The 20,315-nt window shown below is 34.2% G+C and overlaps 1 protein-coding gene and 1 pseudogene across 1 annotated transcript; both read right to left on the bottom strand.

The window, feature by feature from the left end:
• Nucleotides 1-8,599: 8,599 nt before the first annotated feature.
• Nucleotides 8,600-12,311, bottom strand: LOC114398809 (alpha-L-arabinofuranosidase 1-like). The gene is made up of 17 exons (XM_028360948.1): nt 12,168-12,311; nt 11,997-12,051; nt 11,687-11,892; nt 11,476-11,597; nt 11,242-11,395; nt 11,076-11,145; nt 10,716-10,861; nt 10,579-10,624; nt 10,341-10,393; nt 10,094-10,238; nt 9,865-9,983; nt 9,682-9,753; nt 9,485-9,588; nt 9,325-9,381; nt 9,017-9,212; nt 8,788-8,931; nt 8,600-8,695 (listed from the first exon to the last, which is right to left on the bottom strand). The coding sequence occupies exons 1-17, from the start codon at nt 12,309-12,311 to the stop codon at nt 8,600-8,602; spliced, it is 1,929 nt and encodes a 642-aa protein (XP_028216749.1).
• A 1,766-nt stretch (nt 12,312-14,077) lies between these two features.
• On the bottom strand, nt 14,078-20,311 carry LOC114398808 (annotated as a pseudogene).
• Between the last annotated feature and the right edge of the window lie 4 nt (nt 20,312-20,315).

The following is a 20,315-nucleotide window of genomic DNA, read 5'->3' as shown; positions in this document are numbered from 1 at the left end:
TTTAACGATTTTGACCTTCTGTTATAGCTTGGTTTTCGAGGCCCAAGCAAACCTCCCAGAAGCAAGAGGAGGAAGAAACGATCAAGTATTATTTCATGCCTTTCAACATATGATTACACAGTATTTATAGGTAGTTACAAGCTTCTAGATGCATCCTAGCTAACCCTAACAGGAGCTAAACAACTAACAGAAGGTATCTATGCCATCCACGCCTTGATTGTGCTCGCGATTCCTTCGAGAAGCTTCACGTGTTCCTCCATTCTGCATGGCTTCTATCGTACCCTTCTAGATATGCTGGGGTGAGTCGTTCCCTTCGTGGCCTCTCATTCCTTGCTTCCTGCACCTCCCTTGCTAGTGACACCCCTTCCCTTACTTCTCCCGTAACACTCCCCTGCCTATCTAGCAGCACCTTGTCCTCAAGGTGGTGAGTGCGCTTCAAGCTCGCCCAGTCTTCCCATGAAGTCTCTTCGGGTGGTAACCCTTGCCACTGAACGAGGACCATATGCCTGGGTCCTGTCTCCGACAGAATGACTTTAGAAGCTACAATGGCTAAGGGTGTAATAACTGGGTGATTATCAGATGCTAAAGGGGGAAGGTCCATGACTGTTGTCGCCGTGGTGGGGTTCGCGGTGTAAGACTTGAGGAGTGAGACATGAAAAACCGGATGAATGCATGAGTGTTCTGGAAGTTGTAACCGGTAGGCTACCGTACCCATACGTTCAACTATTTGAAAGGGCCCATAATAACGCTTACTCAGTTTCGAACAGGTGGTGCCTGTGACCGAAACTCGTCGTTGTGGCCTGAGCTTGACGAGGACCCAATCACCCACTTGGAATTCCTAATCACGGCGGTGGCGATCTGCATTTTTTTTCATTCGTGACTGAGCTTTGAGTAGCTTGTGGCGCAACATTGCAAAAACTTCTTCCCTCTGACTGAGTATGGCGTCCACAGCTTCGATAGGAGAAGTACCGGTGATATAATGAGGGTAAGTGGGTGGTTTCCAGCCAAAGGTAATTTCGAAAGGCGTCATACACGTGGTGGAATGAGAAGACGTATTATAGGACCATTCGACCCAAGGTAGGTATCTTCCCCACGTTGCTGGTTTTTCATGCACGAAAGCTCTCAAATATTGCTTGATAATGCGGTTTGCGACCTCCGTTTGTCCATCGGACTGCGGATGATATGATGAGCTTAAGCGCAACTTCGTACCACTCAGTGTGAAGAGCTCGCGCCAGAATTTACTAATAAACAACGAATCTCTGTTCGATATGATGCTTTTAGGCATGCCATGGAGGCGCCCCACCATTTCGATGAATAACAGGGCCACTGTGTGCGCCGTATGTTGGGTGAGCAACATACCTAAGTGCAAACCTTTTGAGAAGTGATCCACCACGACGAAGATGCATGTGTTGCCGCGATACGAGGGTAGTCCCGTAATAAAATCCATGGATAGATCTTCCCATGGTAGTGTCGACACCGAAAGAGGGCAAAGGAGCCCGGCTGGTTTACGGTTATCATACTTAGTGTGTTGGCACGTTGCACAGGCTGTGACGAACTTGCGAGTGTCTTCCTTGATTGAGGCCCAAGTAAAATTATCATGAAGTCTTTGGAGAGTATTCTGGATCCCCATGTGGCCACCTGTAGGAGATTGATGAAACTCCTCAAGCAATTGTTTGATGAAAGAGGAGTTAGAGGGAAGCCATATTCGCTTCTTGTACATGATGAGTCCCTCAGTTAATGCATAATCTGGATATGAAGCTGGGTTTTCCTGGATTCGTCAGTGCAAGTCTTGAAACGTCTCGAGAGAGGCTAGCTCCTTGCGGAGATCATCGAGGAAGACGAAGCGTGGCATCGAAAGGAAGAAGAGTGAAGCAGCGTGGTCTTCTTGTGATCTGGATAATGCATCTGCGACCACATTGGTTTTCCCTGCGCGATACTGAATGGAGTAATCAAACCCCAATAGTCTGGCCAAGTAACGATGCTGCTTCGGCGTTTGGATCATCTGGTTCATGAGTTCACGTAAACTCTAATGGTTCGTTAAGATAACAAAGTGGTGGCCAAGTAAATACTGGCGCCACTTTTTAACGGCCGTCGTGATTGCTGCCAATTCCCGAACGTAAGTAGAAGCATTAATCAGCTTAGGGAAAAATTGTTTGCTATAATAAGCTAGAGGGTGGCCCTTCTGGGTTAACACTGCCCCCATACCAGACCCTGAAGCGTCCGTTTCCACCACAAATGGCGTAGTGAAGTCAGGCAACGCGAGAACGGGTGCCTCTGTGAGAGCCTTCTTGAGGTTTTGAAATGCTATCTCGGCCTCGTGACTCCATGCAAATTGACCGTGGCACAAAAGTTTGGTGAAGGGAGAAGCTAAAGCTGCGTAGCTTTTTATAAATCGTCTATAAAATCCGGCGAGGCCTAGAAAGCCTCTCAATGCCCGCAGTGTGCGAGGTGTTGGCCACCGTGAGACAGCTTGTACCTTCTGCCACCGGAGTGACCCCGCTCGAGGACACTATGTGTCCCAAATACTCCAACTGCTCCTGTGCAAACGTGCACTTGGAAAGCTTGAGAGAAAACTTCCCTTCTACAAGAACCTGAAAAGCTTTCTCCAAGTGAAGAAGATGGTCATGCATGGTCCTGCTGTATATCAAGATATCGTCAAAGAAGACGATGATATACTTCCTGAGGTATGGTTGAAATAGTTGATTCATTGTGGCCTGAAAAATAGAAGGTGCATTGCACAATCCAAAGGGCATTACGACTTGATGTGTTCGAAATGCAGTTTTGCAGATGTCCGTCGTGTTCATCAATATTTGATGATATCCTTGCATGAGATCAAGCTTAGAGAACCACCTTGCTCCGCCCAGCTCATCGAGTAACTCATCCACTGTCGGTATGGGAAAATGATCGCGGACCGTTATGGCATTAAGGGCCCTATAATCGATACAAAACCTCCATGATCCATCTTTCTTTCTTACCAGCAAAACTGGGGATGAAAACGGACTTGAGTTAGGTTGTATGAACCCTTTCTCTAGCATAATAGCTACCTGTTCTTCGATCTCCTTTTTCTGAAAGTAAGGATGTCTATATGGTCTAACGTTTACTGGAGTTGAGTTAGGCAATAAATTGATGGTATGATCTGTGGATCGCGATGGCAGCAGGGTCGTGGGAGGTTGAAAAAGGGACGCGTATTTGGAGATTAATGTGTTGATTGCCGGCAAGGGATGGTTTGGAGAAGAGTTGTGTGTGGTTGCTGTTTCGACACGAATGTGGAAGAAGGTTGTAGTAGGGTTTGTGTGTACGAACCTGCGTAGTTGAGATGGTGACACTGGTTCGATTCCCTTCTCGCGATCTCCATGGAGTTCTATGAGTTTACCCCCAATGATGAACTTCATTGTTAGAGCACCATAGTCTGTTAAGACTGGTCCGAGAGTCTTCAACCATTGGACCCCCAGAACCACATCCACTCCACATAATGGCAATACATGGAAGTCAATGGTGAAGGAGTGTTGTTGTATGTTAATCTGAATCGTCGTAAACAGCTGATTACAGTGAATCTCTTCGTCATTCCCCACCGTGACCCTAAGCGGTGCTGTTTCAGTGGTTTTTAATCCTAAGCTTAGTACCACCCGATTATGGAGGAAATTATGAGTGCTGCCTCCATCTATCAAGATGTTGATAGGCCGGTCATTAATGTAGCCTTTAAGGCGTAACGTCTCTGGTGCTAAGTGGCCAGATAATGCATGTAAGCTTAGCTGTGTCGGCGGGGATTCCGGTAGCAACTCCTGAGTTGGTGTATGGTATCTTGATGACTCCCCTTCGATCGTGGTATCCTCATCATCCATAACTAAAAGAAACAATGAAGATGCACATTTGTGGCCACGAGAGAATTTCTCGGCGCAGTGAAAGCATAGTCCCTTTTCCCTGCGCGAGGCCAATTCTTCTAGTGTTAAATGTTTAAAAGGAATTGAGGAGGAAGTTCGTACCGGTGTTGGTAGTAAGGGTTGTGTAGAGTTGCTTGATGATGAGCGTGTGCTAGAAGGTCCTGTGGAGACTAATGGCCGATATGGCGGTGGCCGGTGAGCATCGAGAAGTTTTTCTTCCTGTAATCGTGCATAGGATACTGCCTAAGCTAAGGATATCGGTTGTAAGACTTGCACTTCTCTGCGAATCGTTGGATTCAATCCTGAGATGAAGCAACTCAAGACGAATGGAGCCGGTAATCCTACTATCCTGTTAGCCAAGGATTCGAATTCTGAAAGATACGCCGATACCGACGAACGCTGTTGTAATTTGCAGAGTAATCCCGTAGGATCTTCATACGTGGATGTTGCAAATCGTGAATGAAGAGCATGTAGAAAATCTGACCACGAGGATAACTACGCGTTTCGATGCATCCATTGAAACCACGCGAGTGCTGGTCCCTCCATGTAGAAGGAGGCAATGGTTAACGTCTCGTGATCCGGCGTAGAGTGAAACTCAAAGAATTGCGTAATCTTGAAGGTCCAACCAGTTGGATCAGATCCATCAAACCTCGGGACATCAAGCTTCATACGGTGAAAAGAGGTTTGAGTCTGCGGTGTGTGTCCGGCAGATGACGATGGAGGAGACTACGGTTGCGGTTGATTCGCCTCAAGCTGAGACATTCGCTGGAGAAGATCATCAATCTTTGAATTCATAGCAAGTTGCGAAGCAGTGAGCTTGGCAATTGCATCTTCCAAACGCTCTGATGATGCCTTCGAACGTGTGCCATCCGCCATTGATGCTCAATGAAAGCACCACTGTTATAGCTTGGTTTTCGAGGCCCAAGCAAACCTCCCAGAAGCAAGAGGAGGAAGAAACGATCAAGTATTATTTCATGCCTCTCAACATATGATTACACAGTATTTATAGGTAGTTACAAGCTTCTAGATGCATCCTAGCTAACCCTAACAGAAGCTAAACAACTAACAGAAGGTATCTATGCCATCCACGCCTTGATCGTGCTCGCGATTCCTTCGAGAAGCTTCACGCGTTCCTCCATTCTGCATGGCTTCTATCGTACCCTTCTAGATATGCTAGGGTGAGTCATTCCCTTCGTGGCCTCTCATTCCTTGCTTCCTGCACCTCCCTTGCTAGTGACACCCCTTCCTTTACTTCTCCTGTAACACCTTCACTTCAAAAATCTCCTCAACATTAGTTAATATCAAAGGTGCCACCCCGTGAATCCCTTGTCGATGTTACAGAAGAAGTTCAAACCAAAATCGCCATTTATTCTCTACTGGTAGGGAAATTTATTCATATAACTAGAATATAAAAAATAGTGAAATAATATTTCATCATTGTAGTGGGACAAAGCACTGTGAAACCAGTAGCTTCATATTTAACGAAAGCATCTTACCTCCGTACATTCCTTCATGAAATTGGTTCTTTAAGCTTAAGTTGGTAGGCTTTCACAATCAGCGGGATAGAATAAAAAATTTATTGTTTTATTTTTTAATATCTTAATATTTTTTAATTAATTGACAGTTTTATATCAATGCATAAAAATTTATTCATATAACTAGGATGGCTTTATCAATGCATAACCCTTTTTTTCTTTTATATATAATACATATGCATAATATACATTACACATAATAATATATTAAAATGGACAGTTTTAAACTTTTTACGAAACCTATCTACTAAAAAGCTTAGACCTTAAACCTTAAAAGAAATCTATTAAGTGTGATAAATCGATACATTTATAAAATACATAATATATCATTATATTATATTTACATAATTATATATAATACATATATACATAATATAATGATATAAAAAATGAATAACTACTAATATGTTTATTTAGGCTATATAGGTATGGCAAGTAAACTCAAATTCGTAGAACTTGTTTGATCTCAACACACTTTGATTGAGAAAATCCATTTTAATTGAGATAAGGATGAGGTTCGAGGACGCAACTCCCTTGACCTATTCTGCCCCAACCTCAAACTCATAGGGATCCCCTCCATGTGGATTGAAATATTTTTTTATGTGTGATGAAATAAAATATAAATAATTTTTAATTAATTATTTCCTATTTCATGATATTATCTTTAAAATATCCTTTATTCAATTAGAATATTATTTCCCAATTACCTTTTATTTCTTTGTCTTATATAAATAAATGTAAATGATATATACTTTAGGAAATAAATTAATTTTTGTATATGTTAAGTCTATAAAAAAATTAAATAATGTTAACTAATTTTTTAATAGGTGTGAATTAGTTTTTTTCTCTCCTTACACTTCTGTCTAGAGAGAGTATTCAATTTCATAATGAAATAACATTTATGAATTAAGTGCAAGAGTGCTATCGTATCATATGATAAATAGTAAAATAGAGGTGTTTTGGAACAGCTGTCTTTTTGGACCAATATATTAGTTGCTGCCATGTCATCCTTTTTTTTTATAAACTTTTTATTTATTTCTATTTAAACATTAACTAATCTTAACATAGAATCATTATTATATTAATTTATATTATTTTAAAAAACATTTCAATTCATCTGAACCCTAACTTCCTTTCCCTAGTCCCACTGTGTAAGTTCTCTTGCACCTTTTTTTCTCTTGTGACCCAACAAGAAGTTTTCTTCCACCTAGCACGCCAGGAGCGCATCACCATTTTCATCTATTTTGTCATTCCAATTTCGTTTATACAACACAGTGGAATATTCCCCCCCTCAGTATTAGAGGGATTTTCAACACAATTTGTTGTACTTCTATCCGATCCCTTTTGTACATTTTCAGCACCACCACGCTGCTATATATCCGATCCCTGTTGAGCCGAATACAAATATATATGTGAATCTGGCCCAATGATCCTCAATACTCCTCAATATTCTAAAGTTACCTCCAAAAGTTCTAGCAATATTGCCATGAATCGTGAAAACCAATATAAACTTCTTATATAACCGTCCAAGATGCACCCTTTGTAACCATAATAAGCCATCCTATAATAAAATGTATCACCAAGCCTCCATGATATATACAAATCTTGTATCTCACCATTGCACCAGAAACATGCCATGCAAATAAGGAAACGGATCTATGATTGAAGTTCAAAATCAATATCTGTAATTGAATTAAAACATTCATAATTTTTAAATTGAAAAGAAAAAATATTGTAACTATTTAGTGATTAGGGATTAAATTGAAATGAGTAATAATTTTATTACTAAATAACAAAAAGATGACATGGTAACATGCAAATTAATAATTATTGGTTTAAAAGTAGAGTTTAATGTGTATGCATATTTTATTCTTACTTAATTAAAATTTAAGGGTATGGTAGAACCTCCACGATCCTTGCAGCCAACACTAGTATACCACCAGTCACCAGATTATTTCCCAATCATTCCTGGAAAGAAGTTAATCACCAATCCAGTTTTTTTTTTTACTACCACCAATCCAGTTATATCTACCAAAATAACTGGAATAGAAGTGTTTTTATTGTAATCAGCAATCCTAAATTTCAACTTTCAACCCACAACAGAAAGCTTTGTGAGATTCTTTGAAGCAGATTAAAAATCAAATCAGTTGAGATATCATAAACAGAAAACAACTAAATTATCTCTAATTTGTTATTTTAATTTCTAAATTAGTTTGTTATTTTGTGTTATCTCCACCCTTCTTCCTCTATAAATACAAGTTAAGAGAGAAACACTTGAAATCGTACAGACAGAATGCAAACAAGCATGTCCCTTCCTATTAAGATTTGTCTTCTTTACTTGACCTGCCTCACAGTTTCCTGCTTTGCAGAGCAAACTTCAACCTTAATTGTAGATGCTAAAGGATCTGTGAGAAAAATTCCAGATACTTTCTTTGGAGCATTTTTTGAGGTATAATTTAATTAATTACTTTTTGTTTGGTATATTTTTAAGTATATGATTTTTTAGAGTCCAGGAAGATTTTAGAGTGTGATTCTAGGATGTTTTGTTTGCAATAAAACTAATTGTTGGATCTTTGGCAGGAAATCAACCATGCAGGAGCTGGGGGATTGTGGGCTGAGCTTGTGAGGAATAGAGGTCATTTACGTGTTCTTAAAATTCTCTTTCATGTTTGGATTTAGATATGCAAATGCTCAATGAGATCTTGACGTCACTTTCTTTATTAAAAATTTCACGCTCAGGTTTTGAAGCTGGAGGCCCCAAACCATCATATCTCTCGTGGAACTGGCAAATTCAAGTGAACTCAGTACTTGATATTAGAAATCAAATTGACTTATTAATTAATACGTGCTGAAGTTAAAGAACAAAATGACGTCTGATAGTTGCAAAAAACATTTATGTATTTATCATCAATTCACCAATGTAATAGAATTTCGTCATTATTTTGACTGTTCACATTTTTAAAATTCTTAATAGACATAATCCATTAATACAATATTTGTTTTGAATAATCTTGACCTCATTATCTTATCATTACATATTCAAATCTTACGAATAGATATGCCTTAAAAAAAAGCAATAAATATCAACATATAGTAAAAGAGACTCAAAATTATTATTGAGAATATATTTCACCAGAGTCTCATATCCCATTTATTTTATTTAAAAAGACATTTCCTTATTGTCTACTTTAATAGATCAAATGATGTAACAGAATATGGAGCAAGTACAACGTTCATGTCCCCACTAGCATCCTCAAGTGAAGAGTGTTGTGGCGCAATCTGCATTTAAAATGAACCGAAAACAACAAACATATAAGACATTTTGATTGATCTATCTATCAAGCTATGTACAAATATAAATTAAATATTACCTTATTTGGTTCTGAGAAGGAATTCTCTTCTTTTACATTAGGCCCCGTGAGCACTGTCTTTGCTGCTCCAGATTGCTGCACATTTGAAGTCAGTCCACTTATAGAAAATCTCAAGTTCTGTTGATCACTTCCAAAGTTTACAACCTGCAAAAGTTATTCCAATTGAGTGAATTTTTATGATAACTAAATTTAATTAATATTAATTCTGGATTTTAAGCTAGTCAATTACCTTTATTCTCAAGTAGTTCTTCTTATCCTTAGGGTTTGTGTATTCAATTGCTGATGCAACAAGGGAGTCGGTAGAAGTTTGAAGTGTTGTATTAAGCAAAGTGGCTCCACTTGAAGTAGTAAAAAGATGTTGAACCCAATAACTAGGAGTTCCATAATGCTGATGAGAGTCAAATACAATTGCATCCGGTGTCCACCTGTTGCCATAAAAATTAAATAATATCGATCCACACATCATAAAATAAGATTAAAAAAAAAGATGATTGTTAGATGATAAAAAAAACCTATGATAAAGTGTGAGAAAATTACTTTCTATCATTTGTGTTTACAAAGAGTGGCGCATAACTGACCATGTGAACGACATCACTGTAAGAAAAACAAATAAAAGGATAAGCAATTTGTGACAATTCAAAGGGACACCAACTAGTTCGTAGAATAAAATTTATTGGAAAATTGCAGTTAATCCAACCTATTTCTTTCTAGTCCAATAAGGAATGCAGCTTCAGCCACGGCAGCCAAAAGAGTTCCATTTCCAGCATCATCCTTCCAAACAGCATACTCGCTAACAAACGCCTATAGAGCAAATAGAATCAAAGCTGAGCTTCTACCTATGAAGATAATCATAGTACATAGATAATTTGATGAAAAATGATTAAATAATCAAACCTTTGGACCAGATCGTGGTGCATCATCGAACTTGGTAGACTTTGAAAACATGTCCGTAGCATTTGTATAAATCTAAAAAGAAATATATTAATTAACAAAGATATCATTCACAAAAATAAGAAAATTAGCATTTTTTTAGATCTTAAACAATTACTGAAGTAAAAACCCAAAACCTATCCTTACATGAAAATCATAGAGATCAGCTGGATGATCTAATGGTTTTTTAGAACCATCACAATTGGTTATGATCTGAATATCTGGATAAGCTTGTTTTATGGCAGCGTGAAATTTGAGATAGTTCGCTGAAATAAAATTATGATAACTAATTCATTATTCTTCTATCAAACATTATAGTTTTAAACAGCCTAAAAATATATTTACAAAAAAAAAAAATCAAATAAAGAAAGCATACCTTGATACTTAGGCATGCCACACTCTTCATTTCCAATGGCAACAATTCTCAAGTCAAATGGCTCAGGATGTCCCATGGAAGCCCTAAGAGATCCCCATTGTGATTTTGGAGAACCTCTAGCAAACTCGATTCCGTCTAGAGCTTCCTATATATTAAATAATGAAAAGATATAAAAAAAAATAGTAACTATAAAAATTAAGAAATACCAACTCACAAAAAAATGAAATAAAAGAGAAGGAAATTATACTTGGATAAAAGGCGCGATGGCAGATGTATTAACTTCGTCGTTAAGGCTGAGACCTAAACGAAATGTTTGATTAATCAGAAATCTAAATAAAAATTTCAATAACGGTTATCAGAAATATTTATATTATATTTTTCGACGGACTATGGCGTCTAATAAAAGAATTACTTTTAAGAAAATTGTTACAGGAAATCTTTTTTGTGGAATATAAATTCTCTACTATTAAGATAACAAATTATACCATTGTTAAACACCCACGTTGGCAATGCACCAACATCCTCAGCGAACTGCACGAGAAACAGAAGAATAAGTTTTTCAATTCAATAGGAAAAATTAAATAGCCATGAGTTTATTTACTGATATGAAAGGAAAACCTACTTGGAGGCCCTCAAAAAAACCAAATCCATCGTCAGTCCAATAATTCCATACATCATTAAAGTGCCCTGGTCTCTCTTCCCAGGGTCCAACCGTGTCTTTCCACCTAAATGCATTTCTTAGATAATTTCCTTCAACATAACACCCACCTATGCCAAAGTGTAAACACAATATATAAGGTCCAAGAAAATATTTTATGATTAACAAATTAACAATGGAATGGAACAAAAAAGCATACAACAATTAACAAGTCTTGTATAAAAGAGTTACCTTTTAGTTACAAGATTTCTCTTCTAGTCATAGAATGTGAATGTTATAAATCTAAATCAAACCTAACTTTAAAAGCATAGAGTTTAAACGTACCCGGAAATCTGAAAAAATTTGGTTTCAAATCTGCCACCATTTGAAAAAGGTCCTTTCGATAACCATGACCCTATTCCAAGAGAAGATTAATTAAGGGACACAGTTGTTAGAAAAGAAAGAAAAAAATGCATTGCTAGCGATCATGCACACACACATACATATATACCTTAAATGTGTCTAAGGGCATAGCAGACACTTGGTCTAACCATACAACTCCTCTATTGCTTGTTGTTATTTGAAGACTTGCATTACGATTTGTATCATTGGCTTCCAGTATAGTCTCCATCCTTGTCCACATTGAAATATTATGTCCAGGAGCTCTACCAAGATTGACCAATAACTAATCAATTAGCTTTGTTTTATAAATACAATGTAGTCTCTAAAGGAAAATTTTAATTACCTAAAGTTTTGTGAAGCCAACTTTGCACCACTAACCGATCCAACAAATGAAACGTCTAGATCAAGTCTACCACGTGCTTTCACATAGAAGACTACTTTGTACTTCTGCCCTTTCTCAATATTCTGATTACAAAAATTAGAAACGATCAGAAATAATATTTTGCTCTTCAAATAAAATTTTATAAAAAGAAAAAACATTTGAGATTACTCACCATGCCCCAGAAACCAGGATTTGAGATACCAACACCACCAGCTGGGCAAGGATTAGATTCATTACAAAGAATGTTCATACGCAATGCGACTTTATTTCGCTCAAAGCAAGAGGTACGATCAGTTGAGACAAGGATGGTTGAATCATCTCCAATAATTGACCACGGAAAAATATTTGAGGGAACGTTGGGGCCTCCAGCTTCAAAACCTGAGCGTGAAATTTTTAATAAAGAAAGTGACGTCAAGATCTCATTGAGCATTTGCATATCTAAATCCAAACATGAAAGAGAATTTTAAGAACACGTAAATGACCTCTATTCCTCACAAGCTCAGCCCACAATCCCCCAGCTCCTGCATGATTGATTTCCTGCCAAAGATCCAACAATTAGCTTTATTGCAAACAAAACATCCTAGAATCACACTCTAAAATCTTCCTGGACTCTTAAAAATATACCAAACAAAAAGTAATTAATTAAATTATACCTCAAAAAATGCTCCAAAGAAAGTATCTGGAATTTTTCTCACAGATCCTTTAGCATCTACAATTAAGGTTGAAGTTTGCTCTGCAAAGCAGGAAACTGTGAGGCAGGTCAAGTAAAGAAGACAAATCTTAATAGGAAGGGACATGCTTGTTTGCATTCTGTCTGTACGATTTCAAGTGTTTCTCTCTTAACTTGTATTTATAGAGGAAGAAGGGTGGAGATAACACAAAATAACAAACTAATTTAGAAATTAAAATAACAAATTAGAGATAATTTAGTTGTTTTCTGTTTATGATATCTCAACTGATTTGATTTTTAATCTGCTTCAAAGAATCTCGCAAAGCTTTCTGTTGTGGGTTGAAAGTTGAGATTTAGGATTGCTGATTATAAAAAAAACACTTCTATTCCAGTTATTTTGGTAGATATAACTGGATTCGTGGTAGTAAAAAAAAAACTGGATTGGTGATTAACTTCTTTCCAGGAATGATTGGGAGATAATCTGGTGACTGGTAGTATATTAGTGTTGGCTGCAAGGATCGTGGAGGTTCTACCATACCCTTAAATTTTAGTTAAGTAAGAATAATATATGCATACACATTAAACTCTACTTTTAAACCAATAATTATTAATTTGCATGTTACCATGTCATCTTTTTGTTATTTAGTAATAAAATTATTACTCAATTCAATTTAATCCCTAATCACTAAATAGTTACAATATTTTTTCTTTTCAATTTAAAAATTATGAATGTTTTGATTCAATAATTTAAAATTGGATTTGTATATCGCAGAGAGAAATCTCAACAGGAGTCACTCTGACACTCCTAGTGTAAGTAAGATTCAGGCCACTGAATTGAGTCCAGTTATCCAAAAGCTATAGGAAAAAAAATCTATTAAGAGTAAACAAACACCTCAACCTGGGTTATGCAAGTTGATGGTAATGTAAGCGCATAAGACATGTCATAGGTCAACATAAAAAGGTCTACTACATAAGGCTACAACCAACCAGTAAAGACTAGAGTTGAAGTCCCCTAGATTAAAACCGAAAGCTTTACACAATTTGATATACATGCAGTACTTATTTATTCCAACAAACATCTAAATATATAGATAAACTTATAGTATTATGTTAAAGCCTAAACTATATATCAGTAAAAGAGGGAGCGGGAGGTAAGAAATTTAGAAGAAAGCGTGATAAAAAGTATGAGCGGGGAGGAGGAGGCAAAATATATAATATTTGGTGCATGTATTAAATTTCACCTTAAATGATTAGTAGTGGATGCATGTTCATACATCTATCACCAATTTCATCATACAAACCACATGCGTTCAAGTAATTTGAATCTAAAATTAAAATTCATCCTGAACCAGTGGTAAATATACTAACACACATCTTTAACCGCTTTGTCAGCAAACAATGAATTAAGTAAATAAGAAAAAAAAATCTTAATAGAAAGAGACCTGGTTGCTTGATTTCTGTCAGGGGAGATCTTCCGTAAATCTATTTGGATATAGTTCAAGTTTTGTAAATAGTAAAAAATATAAAAATATCACATAAAAAAACTAAATGAGGAAATGTTACTTTTCTGAAATAAAATTGTGCATCGCAGGTTTAACAACTCAATTAGCTCTTTTAAAGTTGGATAAATACACGTTAAAATTTCTTTGCACTATATATAAGTTGTTGACTCTTTTATAGCTTTCAAAACAATTAACTTTCTTTAATAATCTCCACCTCGTGGAATTTTCATTTACATATTCAAATTGATATAAACAGTAAGTGAATAAAAAGGGAAGCAAAAAATATTAACATCAAGAGAGGAGTTTATTTATTGAGAAAAGATTATGCACACAAGTCACTAGAGTTCTAATATCCCATTTATTAAAAAAAAAAAAAACATTCCTCCATTATCTACTTTAATAAATCAAACGATGTAACTGAGTAAGGAGGAAGTATGACATTCATGTCTCCACTTGCAGCCTCAAGTGGAGTGTGTTGTGGCACAATCTGCATTTAAAATGAACCAAAAACAAACGTAAGATAGATTTTTTTATATATAGATATATCTATCCAGCTATGTACAATTATAAATTAGATTTTACCTTATTTGGTTCTGAGAAGGAATTCTCTTCTCTTACATTAGGCGCTGTGAGCACTATATATCTTTGTTGATCCAGATTGCTGCACTTTTGAATCCAATCCATTTACAGAAATTTTAATTAAGGTCTTCTGTATCATCTCCAAAGTTTACCACCTGAGATGTTAATAATTCAAGAGTGAGTTTAGCTTAGTACCTATATACCTATCTTTATGTTAAATTTATTTTGAGACAATCAGCTATCTTTATTCTCAGGTAGTTCTTCTTATCTGCAGAGTTTGTGTACTCAATTGCAGATGCAACAAGAGATTTATTAGAAAAACTGATGAGTGTTGAATTAAGCAAAGTTACCCCACTCGAAGGAATAAAAAGATATTGAACCCAATAATGGGGAGTTTCATAGTGCCGATAACAGTCAAATGCAATTGCATCTGGCGTCCACCTATCATAAAATAAAATAAGGTATATAATAATGATGAAATTAAAATAAGAAAGCAAAAAATGATTAAATTTTTACACTAAACCAAAGTGTATATAGTATAGAAGAATTACTTCCTATTATTCATGTTTACAAAGAGTGGTGCATAGCTGACCATGCGGACGATATCACAGTAAGAAAAACAGATAATTAAAAAGACAAGTAATGTTAACTTAAGGTAACACGAACTAATACATAAAATGGAAGAAAAATTAAGGAAAAAATTATAATGAAAAGTTAATCCAACCTATTCCTTTCTAGTCCAATGAGGAATGCAGCTTCAGCCACTGCAGCTAAAAGTGTTCCATTTCCGGCATCATCCTACCAAACAGCGTACTCACTAACAAACCCCTAAAAAGAAAAAATATAATGTTATGCATTTATTTGAGCACAAGCAATACATATACTGTATAAATATTTTAATGAAAAAATCATTAAGTAATCAAACCTTTGGACCATATCGTGATACATTATCGAACTTAGTAGACTTGGAAAACATGTCCTTGGCATTTGTATAAATCTAGTAAAAAAAATATTAGCAAGGATAACATTCAATTAAACTAAAATAGGAACATTAACATTTTTGGAATTTGCAAAGAAATATGAAATAATTAAGAAATACAAATTTTAAAAATAATAAAACATAAAATGAAATATAGAAGAAAAAAATTATACTTTCATAAAAGGCGCGATGGCAAATGTATATTGACTTCATCGTGATGGCTAATACCTAAAGAAAATATTTGGTTAATTAGAAATGTAGAATATATAAAAAAATAGTTATTGTATATATTAAAACAATAAATGGTTTCTAATAAAAAAATTGTTTTCAAAATATTGTTACAGAAAATCCTCTTTAGTTATAAATTCTCGATCAACTAGCTAAATTTTAGTTAAGATAACAAACTATATATACCATTGTTAAACACCCACACTGGCAATGCACCAAGATCCTCAGCTAACTGCTAGAGCAACAAATAGATCAGTTAATCAATTCAATAAGAAAAATTGAATATCCATGCATGAGTTTATAAAATTAAAGGAAAAACCTACTTGAAGGCCCTCAAAGAAACCAAATCCGTCATCGGTCCAATAATTCCATATATCTCCAAAGTGTCCTGGTCTCTCTTCCCAGGGTCCAACAGTGTCTTTCCACCTAAATGCATTTCTTAAATAATCTCCTTCAACATAAGACCCACCTAATGCATGCGAAAGTGTCAACATAATATTAATTAGTATTTCTAATTAAGAGAAACTATATAATTAATATTTACATAACTAAATTCTTATAAAATAGATGGATACACACTTGCTCATTGCAATGGGACTAATAATAGAAGCAAATATATTTACCATTTAGTTACAAGGTTTCATTTTTACCCACAGAATGCTATAAATCAAACATAAGTTTCAAAACATAGAAATTTAATGTCCCGGGAATCTTAAAAATTTTGGTTTCAAATATGCGACCATTTGGAAAAGATCCTTTCAGAAACCATGACCCTGTGCCAAGAGAAGATTAATTAATTAAGTGGCAAAGTTATTAGAAAAGAATGAAAAAATAAATAAATTGCCAATACTATGCTGCATACCTTTTTTTTTTAGATAAGCGAAAGATTTATTCATCCGAAGTACAAGGTGTACTCGGGAGAAAAACGGGGGGCCTCATTAAAACCTCCAAGAGCCAAAACCCTATGGGAAAAAGACTCAAGGAGAAAAAAGAGTACCCCAAAATACATGCTTATGTGTTCAGTTGATACATAAAAACACCTCCTACAAAAGAGCAATGCAATTTATTTCTAACTCATCCAACAATAAAACACACTCCTACTAATTCTTCCATGCTCCCACGACTGTCAGTGTTGATTATGCAGCACATCTCCAGCACACTCCAGCATCAACCTTCCAATGAAATACACTCCAAATTTTTAATTATTTATGCAGCATCATGTCTAAGGGCATTGCAGACACTTGGTCTAACCACACAACTCCACCCTTGCTTGTTGTTATTTGAAGACTTGCATTATGATTTGTAGCATTGGCTTCTACCATATATAGTCTCCATCCTTGTCCAATTTGTAACATTATGTCCATAAGCTCTGCCACGATTGACCAATAATTAATCAATCAATTAGTTTTATAAATACAAATGTGGTCTCTATATATATGTTCTAATTGATTGAAATTAAAACTTACCTAATGTTATTTGAAGCCAACTTTTCACCTTTCTCCGATCCAACAAATGAAACGTCTAGATTAATTGCACCATCTGCTTTAGCATAGAAGACTATTTGGTACTTCTGCCCTTTCTCAATATTCTGTTTACAAAAATTAGAAATGATTAGAAATAATATTTCACTCTTTAAAAGTTTAAAGGATTGTTAGATTAATATTACTTACCATGCCCCAAGAACCAGGATTTGAGATGCCAACACCACCCGATGGGCAAGGAAATGATTCACTACAAAGAACTTTCATACTTAGTGCGACTTTATTTCACTCAAAGCAAGAGGTACGATCAGTTGAGACGAATATGGTTGAATCATCTCCAATAATAGACCATGGATAAATATTTGAGGGAACACTAGAGGCTCCAGCTTCAAAACCTGAGAAAGAAATTTATAATAAACAAAAATAAAAACTCTTAGAAAAATGTTTAAATCTCGTGTGCATTAGTGGCCAAACAACATGAAGGAAAATTTTAAGAACATAAAATTGACCTCTATTCCTCACAAGCTCAGCCCACAATCCCCCAGCGCCAGCATGATTGATCTCTTGCGAAAGATTGAACAGTTTTTTAAATACACAAAAACAGACTAAAAACTTCATGGACTTCAAAAAGCCATCGTTCAAAATCTACAAAACAACGAGTAATTAGACTACCTCAAAAAATGCTCCAAGGAAAGTGTCTGGAATTTTTCTTGTAGGTCCCTTAGCATCAACAATCAAGGTTGAAGTTTGTTCTGCAAAGCAACACACTATGAAGCAGGTTAAGTAAATAGGAAAAATCTTAAAAGAAAGAGACATGTTTCTTTCTGCTTTCTATTCTGAATAACTCTGAGTGTGTAAGTGTTTCTTTTAATGTGTTTTTATAGAGGAAAAGTGAGAAAAACTAGATAGATAAGACTAAATCTTAACAAATTAAATTAACTTAACTGCTTTACTTCCGATCTGTTAAACAAAATCCAATATCTTCCATCATTTTCTTTTGACATAGTTCAAGTAAAAATAAAAATAAAAAAGTAAAACAATATTACATAAAAAAACACTAAATGAGGAAATGGATATGATGGGTTCCCTGTATTGCCTACCCTTTTGAACAAAGATCGTATATAAACAAATCAATCCATCTTAGGATTTGAAAATGATTTTAGTACTTTATCACACCCCCGGCCCTTATATGCAATTGCAAATGATTAGTGACTTCTAACTTGACAAAAAATACAGAAATGATAACATAAATGTTGACTTTCTTTTACTAAATAAACTTTTAATTAATATATAATTATTTAAATATTCAAAGATTTATTTATTTTTATAAATTTTAGGTATATAAAAAGAAAAATATATTTAAAGTGAATAGAGTGAATCACAATTGTTTTTACACCACAAAAAATTATTTGTGATCTGTTTGTGAGTTCATTTTAAATGCATTCAACAATGAAATACAAAGGCATATTTCTATCTACTCCAAGAAAATTAACCCTTCCTATGTCACATGTTAACTTTTAAGAAAGTTTTTTTATCCCAATATTCTCTTTCTTCCTTTTTATTTTTTTTTTATTTTTACATTTTTCCTTTTTATGTTTTTCCTTTCTTTTTCTTTTTTTATTACGTTTTGTTCTTTTTTTTCTTTTTATGCTTTCATTTTCTTTATTTTTTAGTTTTTTTTCCTTTTTTATGTTTTTCTTTCTTTTTTTAAGTTCGTTCTTTCTTTTTATTTTTAATATGAAATCTATAAAATCTTTTTTACATAGAAATTGTATAAAATAAATTTAAACAACTTCTTAAATAAAGGTTTTCTTGACTAACATTTATATTATAAGATGGAAATTTTTATATTAAAACTAATTTAAATCTAATTAGTTAATATATTTGTTAAAAAATAATATTTTAACTATGTTTAAAATTAAATTATAAATATTTTTTATTACAAAATAATTTTGTGTCAAGACCACAAATATAATTCACGGGGAGCTAATCATGCTTGAGACCACTATGACAAAAAAGTTCTTTCTTAGAGTATTTTACACAATACATATTAAAAACTCAATAATATCGTATAATAAAATAGTTTTATTATTTCTATGGTGGAGACCGTAAGTATCATTCACCAGAGATAATCTTACTTAAAATTATTAAGAGCGATAAAACTATTTCTTCAAGTATTTTAACAAAGTGCATACCTAAGATCCAATAATATCATAAATTTATTTATTTTTATGTAGAGACCACAAGTTTCCTTCATAAGAGACAATCATGCTTAAGATCATCATAGACGATAAAAAATTTTCTCTAAATATTTAACACAAATGCATACTAGAGACTTACCAATATTTTTATTTACTTTAAAATCCTATAACGTCATTTTTACTTCAAATTGTATAAAATCATTTTAAAAAATATAATAAATAATTTTTTTGAATAATATTCATATTATGAGATTGAAATTTTTACACTAAAAAATGATTTTAATCTAATTTTAATATATTTATTATAAATAATATTTTGATTATATGTTTGATAACTTCATATACCGAAATTGTGTTGATGAATGTTTATATAATAATTATATTAAAATTAATTTTTTAACTATAAAAATATTTCATTGTTCAAAGCACAGTTTAAGGTTTTTTTTCCATAAATATACCTTCTCGTGCTTTAAGAGTTAAAAACAAAACAAACATAATTGGAAAGGATTAAGAACAAAAGAAAATATTTTGTAAGAATTAAAAAACTAAATTACAAAGATTAAAAATATATTTAAAGCTAAAATATAATGTCTATTTTTTTTTTTTTTGCACTATGTTAGACTTACAAACACTAATTTGGATTTTACTTTTTCACATTTAGTATGTTTCTATACCAACCACTACCAACAATAGTTGGTACAAATGGTAGCAATTTATATTCTTTAATCAAGTTGTACAAGGTTCCGGACAAATATTATTCAATACTTTCAACAATGAATACTTCGTATCAATACCATGATTAATAAATATATAAAAAATATGAGCTTCTACCAATAAGTCATTGGTCCTCACATTTTAGGATTTCATATTCTAGTACCATGGCCAAAATGAACTCCTACTTTCATCATCTCTTCCAAAATTATGTTCCAATATCTTTTTGTCATTTATATTTATCCTTACACTTTTCTTTCATTTCAACATAAAAATTTTGAGTGATACTAAACTTAATTCTCTTAAGATCTTTGAATTTGAGTCTTATAAATAAAAATAATAATTAAAATAGAAGATCTCATGAAAAATGATCCATCATATTACTCAGTGAAAATTGATCATCAATACCACTTGCATGGTGATGCAATACGATATATACCAGCCATTTAG

The sequence above is a fragment of the Glycine soja genome, chromosome 19 (assembly GCF_004193775.1).
Source record: "Glycine soja cultivar W05 chromosome 19, ASM419377v2, whole genome shotgun sequence".
Taxonomy (NCBI): Eukaryota; Viridiplantae; Streptophyta; class Magnoliopsida; order Fabales; family Fabaceae; genus Glycine; species Glycine soja.
Note: the sequence above shows the minus strand (reverse complement) of the source record. Positions and strands in the feature narration are given on the sequence as shown.